Raw genomic sequence first — 11,216 nt, 5'->3', positions numbered from 1 at the left:
TTCTGGGGCACATCCGCTTTGACCTTGAGGGCCCCCGCGTCTCCCTTCCTCCCCCCCCCCCCCCCCCCCCCCGCCCGCTTCTGTGACGAAGCATCTGCGTTGCTGTGCTTTTCTTTGTATTTTTATCTCTGAGGCGCGTGCTTTATGACGTATTTTTGTGACCATATTTCGGGCACAACGCCGACGCCTTTTCGCGTAATGCGACAAGTAAGGAGAATGTTTTATTTCCCAGGTTACCGGAAGGACATTTATCAAGGCATTTCGTCGGGAATTTCATTACATCAGTCTAGACCCGCTGCCTCCTCACAAGCAACAGTGCAATCATGGGTAAGAAGATTGTCTTGTGTGCAAATATGTCGATGATGCTGTACAAATAAATGATGTTGTAAGCATTGAATCTCTCCAAGATATTTTTTAAAGGGAATACTTGTATTCTAAGAACTAAGTAATTCAATTTTTTTTTTTTCAGTAAAGCCACCTACGCTACGTTTGAAATCAGAGAAAATGTAGAACTGTGCGAATAACAGGGAGTTTTCGTAGAAGGTTTTCGCCGTCGCGCAACGCTGTCCGCAAACCACTACGATACCCGGAACTCTACAGTCAATGCCATTGGCGCAGTCGCAGTAGCGGCTTCTTCGTCGCGGAGGGCTTAGCGGAGGGGGAAACGTGGTCTGCGAAAACTTCCTAATGCCTAAAATTAATTAGCGTAGTGTCATACCTAGTTTCAACCCTGTAAAAATAGCATGCATGCCGTAGCTTATCTCACGCTGTTTAGTCTGTGAGTGACGGTGAACAATTTGATTCCGCCCACTATCTATTCACACACCACTACCAAAGTGCTTATGAGCGCCTAAATACCTTAGGTCTCTGGCCAATAACACCAAATATCGGTAAAACAAAGCTTTCACCTACCTGCATGAGATTCTCCGCTAATTTCTTCGTGACTCCTGGATACAAGACACTGTACCACAATTCATGTTTTTAAAGGCCTGTTCACACATTTTCGCTTGCTTAAAACCAAGTTCTCGTGGTCTCTTCCAACGAGAGAACACGCGGACACGCTGGCGCCATCTATGAGGTGTTCCTGGAACTGCATTTTATACTATAGAGTGAATGCATACTCGTAAAAGAAATTAACGGGAACACACCCTTTGTCTGTTTTCCATGACTGCGGTTATCATAAGTCTCATAATACTTCAATTTCTCAAAGAGTGAAAAGACTAAAACCTAGACTCCGCACTCAAGCGTTTACGTTGGAACGTCCTTGATGAAAGGCATGTGCTCCAAAAAGGATGTCCAAGCTGTTCTCTCTCGTATACCTCACGAATGTACGTACAATCTATACAAAATTGACGTTCATAACGTTGACAAAAGAAAGAAAAGCTAATGGGCGGAAAACAGGGGAATTATACGCAAATGTTAAATGTTCCACAGCTACCCGAGAAACGCCGTCAGTGTGTTCCTTCGTCGTAAGATATTTTAAGCTGTGCTTGGCGAACCGTCGTAAGCAGTCGCAACTGTGTGAACCAACCTTGATGCTCCATTTCCAACAAAATACAAAATGCAAAGTGCTCAAAAGGTATCGCACTTTTTTTTTCCAATTGTATCATCCTCAGCCAAGGACCCCAGTAGGTACACCGTTAACAATAGCAATTCTGAAGACGTCATCAAGGACCCTGGGGCTCAGACTCCTCGTCTGAAGAGAGAAGTGGGACTAGTGAGTGCTACAGCTCTACTCATTGGCGCTGTCATTGGTATGTATCTCCTATTATTTAGAATGTTATCATTAACATGTGTATAGGGTGTTATAGACCAAAGGGCTTGATGAAAATTGAGCAAAAAAAATGGCGCTTGCACCTAATAAGTTAGCTGATTTTTACCTTGTGGAATTGCAGAGAGCAACTCCGTTTTTGACAAAGTTTAGGACAACATTCTTTAAATGTTTGGCGGCGTGTTACGATGCGGACGATCAATCGAGTCACCTTAGAATCATGATTGCGGTGCCATCTTTCGATAGGCGCGGCAAGCACACGGTCAAAAGCAAACGACGAAGAAACGAGCACTTGCTTTGTCAATTACAAGAAGACATTACAAGCACAACTCTCGGGCAACTCTGCAGTCAGCGTTGGAGCCAGCCATTGAAAATGCTTAAGATGTTCTAATTTTTCACAAGAACTGAGCAGGGCCTTGAAATTTCACAAGCCAAATTTAACCATTCAAGTACTTTTTTATGAAAGCTTGATGACCCTACGTGCAGTCGTAGAAATAACCGGCTCGCTACAACGCCAGCCCTTCTACTTATGCCACCCGGTATTTAAAAAAGTAAATCATGCATATCTGACGGTTTTGTACCTGCTCCTAAATGTTTAGGCAAGTTTTAGTCTACCCCCCATTGTATGATACTGATTTCCCAATAACGCTCAAATAGTTTGCAGTTGGCAATGGGAGCCTGGCGCTTCTTCGCGCCCTGGATCGGTATAAATCCGCTTGACATAATCACAAAAGGAGAGGTGTAACGATATCTGATACGAATTTCATTCTGCTTTGCAGGTTCTGGCATTTTTGTGACCCCCAGCACCGTCTTTAGAAATTCTGGTTCCATTGGCGTCGTCCTCGTTGTTTGGTCAGTCTGCGGAGTCCTCACCCTTATAGGTAAGGGCTTTCAAAATACAAAAATTTTGCCTCAATAAGACATTGTGTGAACGCCAAAATAGTACAGCTTCTGGAGGTACGTTCTGGCGACAGCAAAAACGGAATTACTTCAACTCCTCAGCCATGAAACAGAACGGTCGCGGTGATTGATCTTTAAGATGACATTACTTTATGTTTCTTTGCTTTCACTACCAAAATGCGATACAAAAATACTACTTAAGATTGCTTCATGGCCGGGAGATTAACGTACGCTAACCGCAGGATTTGTGTTTAAAATAAGATCTTGCATCAAACTGCAAATTACTTTATCCCCAACCACTGCTAATGCTTCACAAAACGAGGCAGAAGCCAAGATATTCAATGTATCAACGAATAGTCATACCTGGTAATTCTAACCTTTACATGTTAAATATTCAAAATGTTATATTAACGTTTTCCTTGTAAAACAAATTTGCAAAAAAAAATATCAAACAATTGCTTTTCACTTTGGCACGCGATCAAAAATGCTCATAGTGCAGCATACAAAGAGCGATTCTAAGTTTGGACTCACACTTTCCCCATCATGAAAAATACATTTTCACGAAAATCCGCAATTTTTTGCAGGACACAATAATCAGTAAAGGTGCGCGTGATACAGGTAAAATAAAATTCAGCATAGCACGTACAACTCATCTCTATACTATTAATATGTATCCTATTAAACTCATCTCATCTCTATCAACGACGCAAAAAAAATTATTCAAGTAAATATGGTATATGCAAATACTGTAATGCAATTTTTGTTATAATTAGGTAAGAATTTCCCAAAAAATTCATTAAATCGCTAAGATACAAAATCCTCATAATTTCAGAAGCTAAATTATGATCACAATTTAAGTAAAAAAAAATTTTAAAAGTAAACATTTAACGGCTTTTTATGAAAGTTTAAACATTCAACAATCGCTGGTATAAAGCAATATGTTGTTTTTGTTTTGGGCCTTTTCCTTTGTAGTTCTCAAGGAGAGGGGTGGTTAGAAGGGGGGGGGGGGGGGTATTGTGCCACACTTTAAGAAGCCTGGTGACTCTACTTCTCTGCAAAGTACCTAGAAGAGCCAATCGTTGCAATCGATTTGGACCGGTTTTTGAGGTCGAAACATTATTTCAGCCTCGTCATTTGCAGAGATCTCTCCGAAGATGACAGCGACTGGTTCTGTCATGCTCTTTGCAGGAAGTTAAACGCTGCAGGGTTCTTAGGGTCCAAGTCGTTGAAATAATAGGTTCCTAATTTCAGATACCAAAATTGCGTTTCGTAACGTATCTTACAAAAAGTAAATATTCAACAACGTTTTTCTGAAACTACAATTTCCTACAATCACTGATTTAAAGTGATGTGCTTTGACTGTTTCGGATTTTTTTTTTTTTTTTTTTTTTTTCAGGAGGGCTTTGTTATGCGGAGCTTGGAACCCTTTTACCAGCCTCGGGCGGGGAATACGCCTACTTGATCGCCGGCGGCAAGTGGCTGGGCAAGTTCGGCGACATCGTCCCGTTTTTTCACGCCTGGTTTTTCCTGCTCATATCGGACCCCATGAGCGCGGCCTTCCAGGGTTTGACTTTTTCGAGCTACATCCTCAGCATCGTCTATCGCAGCTGCCCACCTCCTTATACGGTGAACGTTTTGGTGGCTCTCGCGTTTACGTGTAAGTATATGCCGATGTAATTTCATTTGTATCCTGCCCTAGCTATTGTCACTGAAAGGTTAAAAAAATGGCGAGTACCAAATATCTTAATACGGCTCCAGAGCCGTTCGGATTGCATCCTTAGACGATAAAAACTCCGAAAAACAAATCCCCAAGAAACAAGGATGACCGTATCAAGCAACAGCCCGAGTTTCTTAAGAGCTCTATTAAAATAGTTAAAACATTATATGAAGGTGTACTTGCAGAATCACACAAAATACCGTATTAAAATAAATAAAACCCCTGTCAAACGGCCAAATGAAAGGTCTTCAGAGTCAACTCCTTTACATGATCGGGGAACCAGCGCATGCCGACAGGCGTGAAATTGCGACCTGATTTTCTGACTCTTAAGGGAGGTTATTCTTTAGTGTGGTCGTTGCAATGCCCGTCTGAATGTGGCTTAAAGCTACTAAATATAAAACGGATATAATTTGTGTAAGCTCCTGTATGCTTGTTGGATAAATCGAGTAGCAAAATTTTTTTTCTTTTTAATATGGTCCGGATACGGATATGTGTCTGGTCAAAAAGTGGCAAAAACCATGTGACCGAACCACGGTGCACTACAGTGTGCTTCCGGAAACGCGAGCAAAATCGTTTCTGCGAAAACTACGCACATCGCACAGAAATAAGCTTAATAGGGAGTTTTAGAATAACGTACGCAATTTTAGCGCACGCTAGCGCTAAATTTAGCACTTGTATTAGCGCACGCGACGCAAGAGAGTTTTAGAATAGCGTTTCTCCGTCGCGACGCAAAAACCTTTTCAGCTCGCGCTTGCGACGCCACCAAAATACAGTCGCAATTTTCATTTCACACACGAAATACTGCAACTTTAAAAAGAAACAAGTTTTTTTGGTCCAGAGTAGCATTTTAGATTTGTTTAAATATGAGAATGCGACGCGAGCGGTTACTCGTCGTGTCCGCTTGCGCCGCCTAGGCAAGAGAGGTCTCATATACTGACCTTCGCACAACGTACCTTCGTCAAGAAATGTTCGCGCGTCGCAAGCATCAAGTTGCCGGTGATCGTTGCCAAACCCAGAACAATGTCGTAATGTATTGAAAATCGCAGTCGCGAGGATGCCGCCGACGCCGCACTCACGACGCCGCCAAAGCAGCCGCCGACATAATCCTGCAAGCCGCCATTTTTTTTTAACTCTGCTCGTCTTGACTTTAGCCAACTTGTCATCACGAATCCTCCTTGCAGAAGCGCAAAGACTCTTTGCGTACGCACGCTATTCCGAGAAATAGAGCACGCAAAGCGCAAAACCTTGTTTGCGTTCGGAGCATGCGCAGTGGCGACGACGCTATTCTTTGCGTGCGCAAAGCTTTAGCGTGCGCTATTCTAAACACCCTAATGCCATAGCAGTCTGTGTCAAAGGGCCCATTAAGAGAAAATGTAATCTTTCAATATAATTTGGTAATTAAACAATTTTGAATGATTAAATGGTAATTATTCATTTAAAGGGATGGTTTCCATTGGAACCTTGCTGAGCACCATCGAAAACTACTGAACACACCCACGTTACAATGATATAAGGCACGCGCAGCATTTTGTGGCGTTTCGACAATTAAAAAAAAACGATTTGGACGCATTTCTAGGTTTCAGCTTTTTGTCGCGCGCATCTCTTAGCGACGCGTGCAAGACTGCCGGACCCCATATGTCAAACGCGCAACGTCCGTGCGCTCCCACAAACCGCGTGTAAAGGCACATTTTCACACTGGCATCGACCTCAAAAAGGCAAACCTCATGTGACAGTCCGGAGGCTTTCTTACCTATAGCCTTTAATACGTGCGATGCGTAACGGCGTGCACGCACATTGCGCGTTTTTGACACGGGGTCGGGATTGCCGGCGCAGAGATGCACTCCGATGAGAAACCGAAATCCAAATTGAGCTTTATTTTTTTTTTATGGAACGCCGTAAAAAGCTGCGCGTGCATTATATCTTTGTAACGTGGGTGTATCTAAAAGTGTTCAGTGATCTCTATCAAGATTTTAATCTTGATAGAGATCAAAGGCAACCATGCCTTTAAAATCAATATTTAACAATTAGATTAATCAAAATTATATATTTACCCAATTATATTGAAAGCTTATAATTTTGCTTAAAGGTTTGAAATAGGTCCCTATGGCATCAACCTTTTTCTGTGTGATGCGTAGTTTACGCCGGGGCGATTTTGCCCTCGTTTCCGGTAACACCATATATACACATATATAAACAGGGTATATACCACGTAACTTGAGCCAAGGTTTAAAAATATTGTGTGTGGTGCATTTTAAGAAGACGAAACCAAACGAATAAGTTTGTTCATTGTTTGGAGCAAGTGAGGCTATTTCTGTATTTTGCCCAATTAACTAATTAATTAAGATTAATTAATAACTTCTGAAATATTCAATATAAAGCAAAAGTTCAAAGTACAAAGTTGTAGAGCGTCCTCAGAAACATCCAATTCAGTGGTTTTTATCAAGAAACCTTAACACCTTTTTCTTTATACGCTTCGAAAATATTTGTGAATTATGAAAAATAAACGTGTGAATGCGCATGTGCACCTTGTACTGCATCGCTCTCAGCCGTGGCTTGAAGAAACTAGACCTGCATGCTCAATAGAGCACTCACTGTTCATTGTGCGCTGTTAAAAAATTCGCGTTTTTTTTTTGTTTTTTTTTTTCATAATTCTGGCACTTTCTTTGAAGCCCGAAAAAACCAACCCTGTTAGAGGTTTCTTGATAAAAAGAACCCTGAGTTGGACGTTTCTGAGGGCGCTCTACAACTTTGTCGTTAAAAGTATTACTCTAAATTAAATTTTCCAAAAGTTTATGAATTAATCTTAATCAGTTAATCGTTCAAAATACAAAAAAAATAGGCTGAGTGGCTCCAAACCATGAACAAACCTATTCATTTTGTTTTGTCTCCCTAAAAAGTACCAAGGTTTTTCAAACCTCGGCTTAAGTTACGTGGAATACCCTGTATATATACATATACATATATATATATACATATCTGTAAACATTTATATACGCGTACGTGTGGAAACACAGCACGGCGAGCGCTATATTGAGCTAAACCAACTCCGTCAGTAAGGTAGCATTCTTGGAACTAGAAATAAGTACCAAACATATCGCAAATTATCTTTTAACAGAGAGTTTGTAAATGACTCGCAGGAGGGATTTGTTTCGTGTCAACGTCCTCAGGGGGAAAAAAAAAAAAAAAAAACCTTTAGCGATTGAAGGAAAAAGTGAATATCACTCATACAACATACAGCACAGCATTCGTTCCAATAAACAAGAAGCACAAAACAAGGATCCAAACCAGATAATCGATGATTAGTCGGTCCTGACAACATTGAGAAGCACGTGGCACTCACCGCATACGTTTCACGTTAAAGATTTTTGTTGCGCAGGCTGCCTCGGCGACTGCAGCTTGATACGTGAGGAGTCACGTAACTAGCATTTCATATATAAAACGTTTTGGTACAGTGCATGCACTTTTGTTTCGTCAATCATTTGGTATCGACCCTTTTGCTGTTTACAAACATGGCTTGCAACTTGCGCCCCAAGCCACTTCCGGTCGCACAGTCTTCGCAAGCCTGTTGAGCTTGCTTATGTCACCAGTGCTAGAAAGTATAAATGCTACATGGACAACAAAGTTGGAAATAACGAGGGCCTTCGGCTGTTAACATTTCATCTTGTAGAAGGCAAGTTGGTTTACAAGCCACGAAACATTTTAAGAGATCTCACACTCCTTCGTTCATTTGGCGTTCACATGAAGAATTGGTGGTTAAACGTTTCATCTACATTTCAAACAGCTGTGTTAAGGTGGCCTTTGTTCATTCATCTTTTTTTATAAACCGGAATTTCTTTGGAGCGTCAAAGACAGGAGCACCACCTGGTGGCGTTTGCCATAAAAAGGTTCTATAGTGTAGCAGGCACTCGTTAAAGGTGATACCACAACTTCGCTGTCCAACCGCGTTCACAGCGTGGATTGGAGACTCAACTTTGTTTTTAATCGGAACTTTTTTTGATGACCATATAAGGTAATCTATTTTTATAGCTGATTGTGTATTTGATAACACCATCATGTGTTTAAATACAAAAACATGGTAACTCATGAGAACTTCCAGGACACAGTTGTTTTGTGTAAAGTAATAGGCTAACATTTATCTCATAAGGGTATAATATCGAAATATTTTCATGGCATTCAGTGTCAGGGAAGTCGTGTTAACAGAGCCCTATTTTCAGCTCTTGCGACACTTCTGAACTGTTTATCTGTGAAAACATCAGCGAGGGTCCAAGATGTGCTTTCATCAATCAAGTGCTTAGTCCTACTGTCGATCATAATTACCGGCGTGGTCTCGGCATTCAGAGGTAAGCCAACCTTCGAGAAATAGAATTTCAAGTTGTTAATCTGGGGATTATTGCAGTTAAACATATGCTGGTGTTTTATTTCAGAAAATCATCTCCTTGACACACCTTTTTTCACAGACGATACAAGAGCTGCGAACGTTGTGTTCGCTTTCTATGGGGCCATCTTTTCGTACTCAGGATGGTAAGAACGGTTCGGTCCTGACTTCTCATAGTTGTCTTAATTATAGTATATTATGAAAAGTTTAGAATATGTATATGTAATAATATATGCGGTTTGTGCATTTGTTTGTTGCGACTTTGAAGCTTTCTTATACCCTAACTACACGGGCCATTTTAACTGTGGTTACGGAAATGGCAGTTAGCGGCCGCTAACCGTGGTTTGGCCAAAGTGAACTGAGATGGTGTTACACGGCCATTTTGCTTGCAGTTGAAGAGTTGAAGCCAAAACGAAACCAACCGCACTCTCCCGTGTTCAATCAAGGACGCGTTTTTTATATAAATTTTAACTGTTTAAAACGAGTAATTAATCCTATCATTTTATTTTTGATGAGTAACAAACGATTATCAAGACCCATAAAATAAATACAAACATGGGCGACATGAGGGAAACCGCATTGCCATCGACAAGAATCAATAGCAGCGCCCTAAGAGTACTGGCTTCTCCCCTTCCCGCGACATGACGCAATTGCTTTTGCTGCATATTTGTCTCCGAGACTTGTTTCTTTCCACGACATTTGTCTCCACGGTTCTTTCTAAATATGTCTCCTGGCATTCCGAAATAGTTAGGGCTTCGATAGCCGGCAATTCTGCGGTCGTACCCATCTTTAGCTCAGTTAGCGAGCCCAAATTGAGGTAGGGGAGCTCAGTTTGCTCGAACCGCGGTTTCGTGCTAACCACACATTGGTCAGCCGTGTAACCACGCGAAGCTCCAGTTTAGGGTAACTGCAGTTAGCTTAACTGTAGTAATGAATGCTTTTTTGCAAGTAGGTTTGAAATTAGCTAAACGACAGAAGCAATCTATGAAAGACTTCATTTTAAAAACTTCTTCCAGCTGAACAAAAACTGTGCATGACGCAATTTAATATTTAGCATAAAGTCCCTCTTACAGCGTAAATTTTGATTGTGACCACGAGTTACCAAATTTAGCAAGAATTTCGGTAACTCAGTTACTAAATTAAATTTCCAGATTAAGAATATTTATCAATCGGCTGCCTCTCGGCCTCCCAAGAATCACTACAAGATAAGTATAGTCCGAACAAACATTGGTTCTAGTTGAAACCACTGACCACTAAAAACCATACCAACGACCGCCTTCTGCGCACTGCATCTTCGTCCTCTGGCTTGTGGGTGGCGTCTTTAGCATGCAAGTAGCAATATTCTGCGGACTACCATATGCCACGCATGCATCCGCCACACAGCAAAACGGCATTTTTGGCCCGGATGTAAAGCGCTAAAAAGGCATGTGCACACGACTGTAATTAACATACCACCGATACGTCTTTGCAGGAACCTAATCACTTACATTGCTGAAGAAATCAAGAACCCCGCGAGAAACATACCCTGGGCACTAATCTTCGGCATCTTCATCATAACGCTCATCTACATCGGTACCAACGTGGCCTACTTCGTGGTCCTGGACGCTTCAACGATAGCCAGCACCGACGCCATAGCTGTATCATTTGCTGCGGCCACTTGGGGACCCCTAGCGGCCACGGTGATACCAATATGCGTAGCAATCAGTTGTTTCGGCAGCTTGTGTGCCGGATACTTCGGCAGTGCTAGGGTCATGCTGGCTGCTGGAAGACAGGGACACCTTCCTCTCGTCTTTTCTTTCATCACATCAAAAACGTCTTTACCACTGACTTCAATCCTTTTAAGAGGATTCCTGGCCGTCGGCTACACGTTCGTCGGTTCAGTGGAAGCTCTTATAGTCGGTGGTGTCTTCTTACTGAGCCTGACAGACGTCTTCGTTGTGCTTACGCTGTTCGTACTCCGGTTCACGATGGAAGATGCACCAAGGCCCTACCGCGTTCCCATTGTGCTGGCAGTCCTCAGGCTCCTGGTGTCGGTTGCATTAATCGTCCTACCGTTCCTGAAGCCCGTTGAGTACCTACAGTACGTTGTAATCATGGCCTTTCTTACACTGGGTAGCGTCTATTACGTGCTGTTTACTCGTTTTGAGTTAGTCGTTCCCGGTAGTCGGCAAACAACCTACTTTGTTCAGAAGTTATTAATGTGCGTTCCTTCCGTCAACGAGCTCGAACTAATGCTCAAGGAAAAGTTGTGATTATGAGCATAATTTCAGATTTAATACCACTCCTGGTGGCTCTGCTTTAAACCTGCCTGAAATGAACTATTGAGCAGGCAGATATTCATTTAAACTTGTAGAGCTGTCAGACAGCGTCCTGACCCTGCAAAAAACTGTTTAATTTTAAAAATTATGGTTTTCAGATTCTAGATTTTCGTAAGAAACTCAACGCCCCCCCCC

The 11,216-nt window shown here is 42.0% G+C and overlaps 1 protein-coding gene across 1 annotated transcript; it reads left to right on the top strand.

Moving 5' to 3' along the window:
* The first annotated feature begins 323 nt into the window (after positions 1-323).
* On the top strand, positions 324-11,015 carry LOC115309272 (b(0,+)-type amino acid transporter 1-like). Its single transcript, XM_040223150.3, has 7 exons — positions 324-327; positions 1,617-1,754; positions 2,551-2,652; positions 4,068-4,328; positions 8,603-8,728; positions 8,813-8,909; positions 10,235-11,015. Exons 1-7 carry the CDS (start codon positions 324-326, stop codon positions 11,013-11,015), a joined length of 1,509 nt encoding a protein of 502 aa, XP_040079084.2.
* The last annotated feature ends 201 nt before the right edge of the window (positions 11,016-11,216 follow it).

This window comes from Ixodes scapularis, unplaced genomic scaffold (assembly GCF_016920785.2).
Source record: "Ixodes scapularis isolate PalLabHiFi unplaced genomic scaffold, ASM1692078v2 PGA_scaffold4__175_contigs__length_147842914, whole genome shotgun sequence".
Classification (NCBI taxonomy): Eukaryota; Metazoa; Arthropoda; class Arachnida; order Ixodida; family Ixodidae; genus Ixodes; species Ixodes scapularis.
This window is presented reverse-complemented; position numbering and strand designations above follow the sequence as displayed.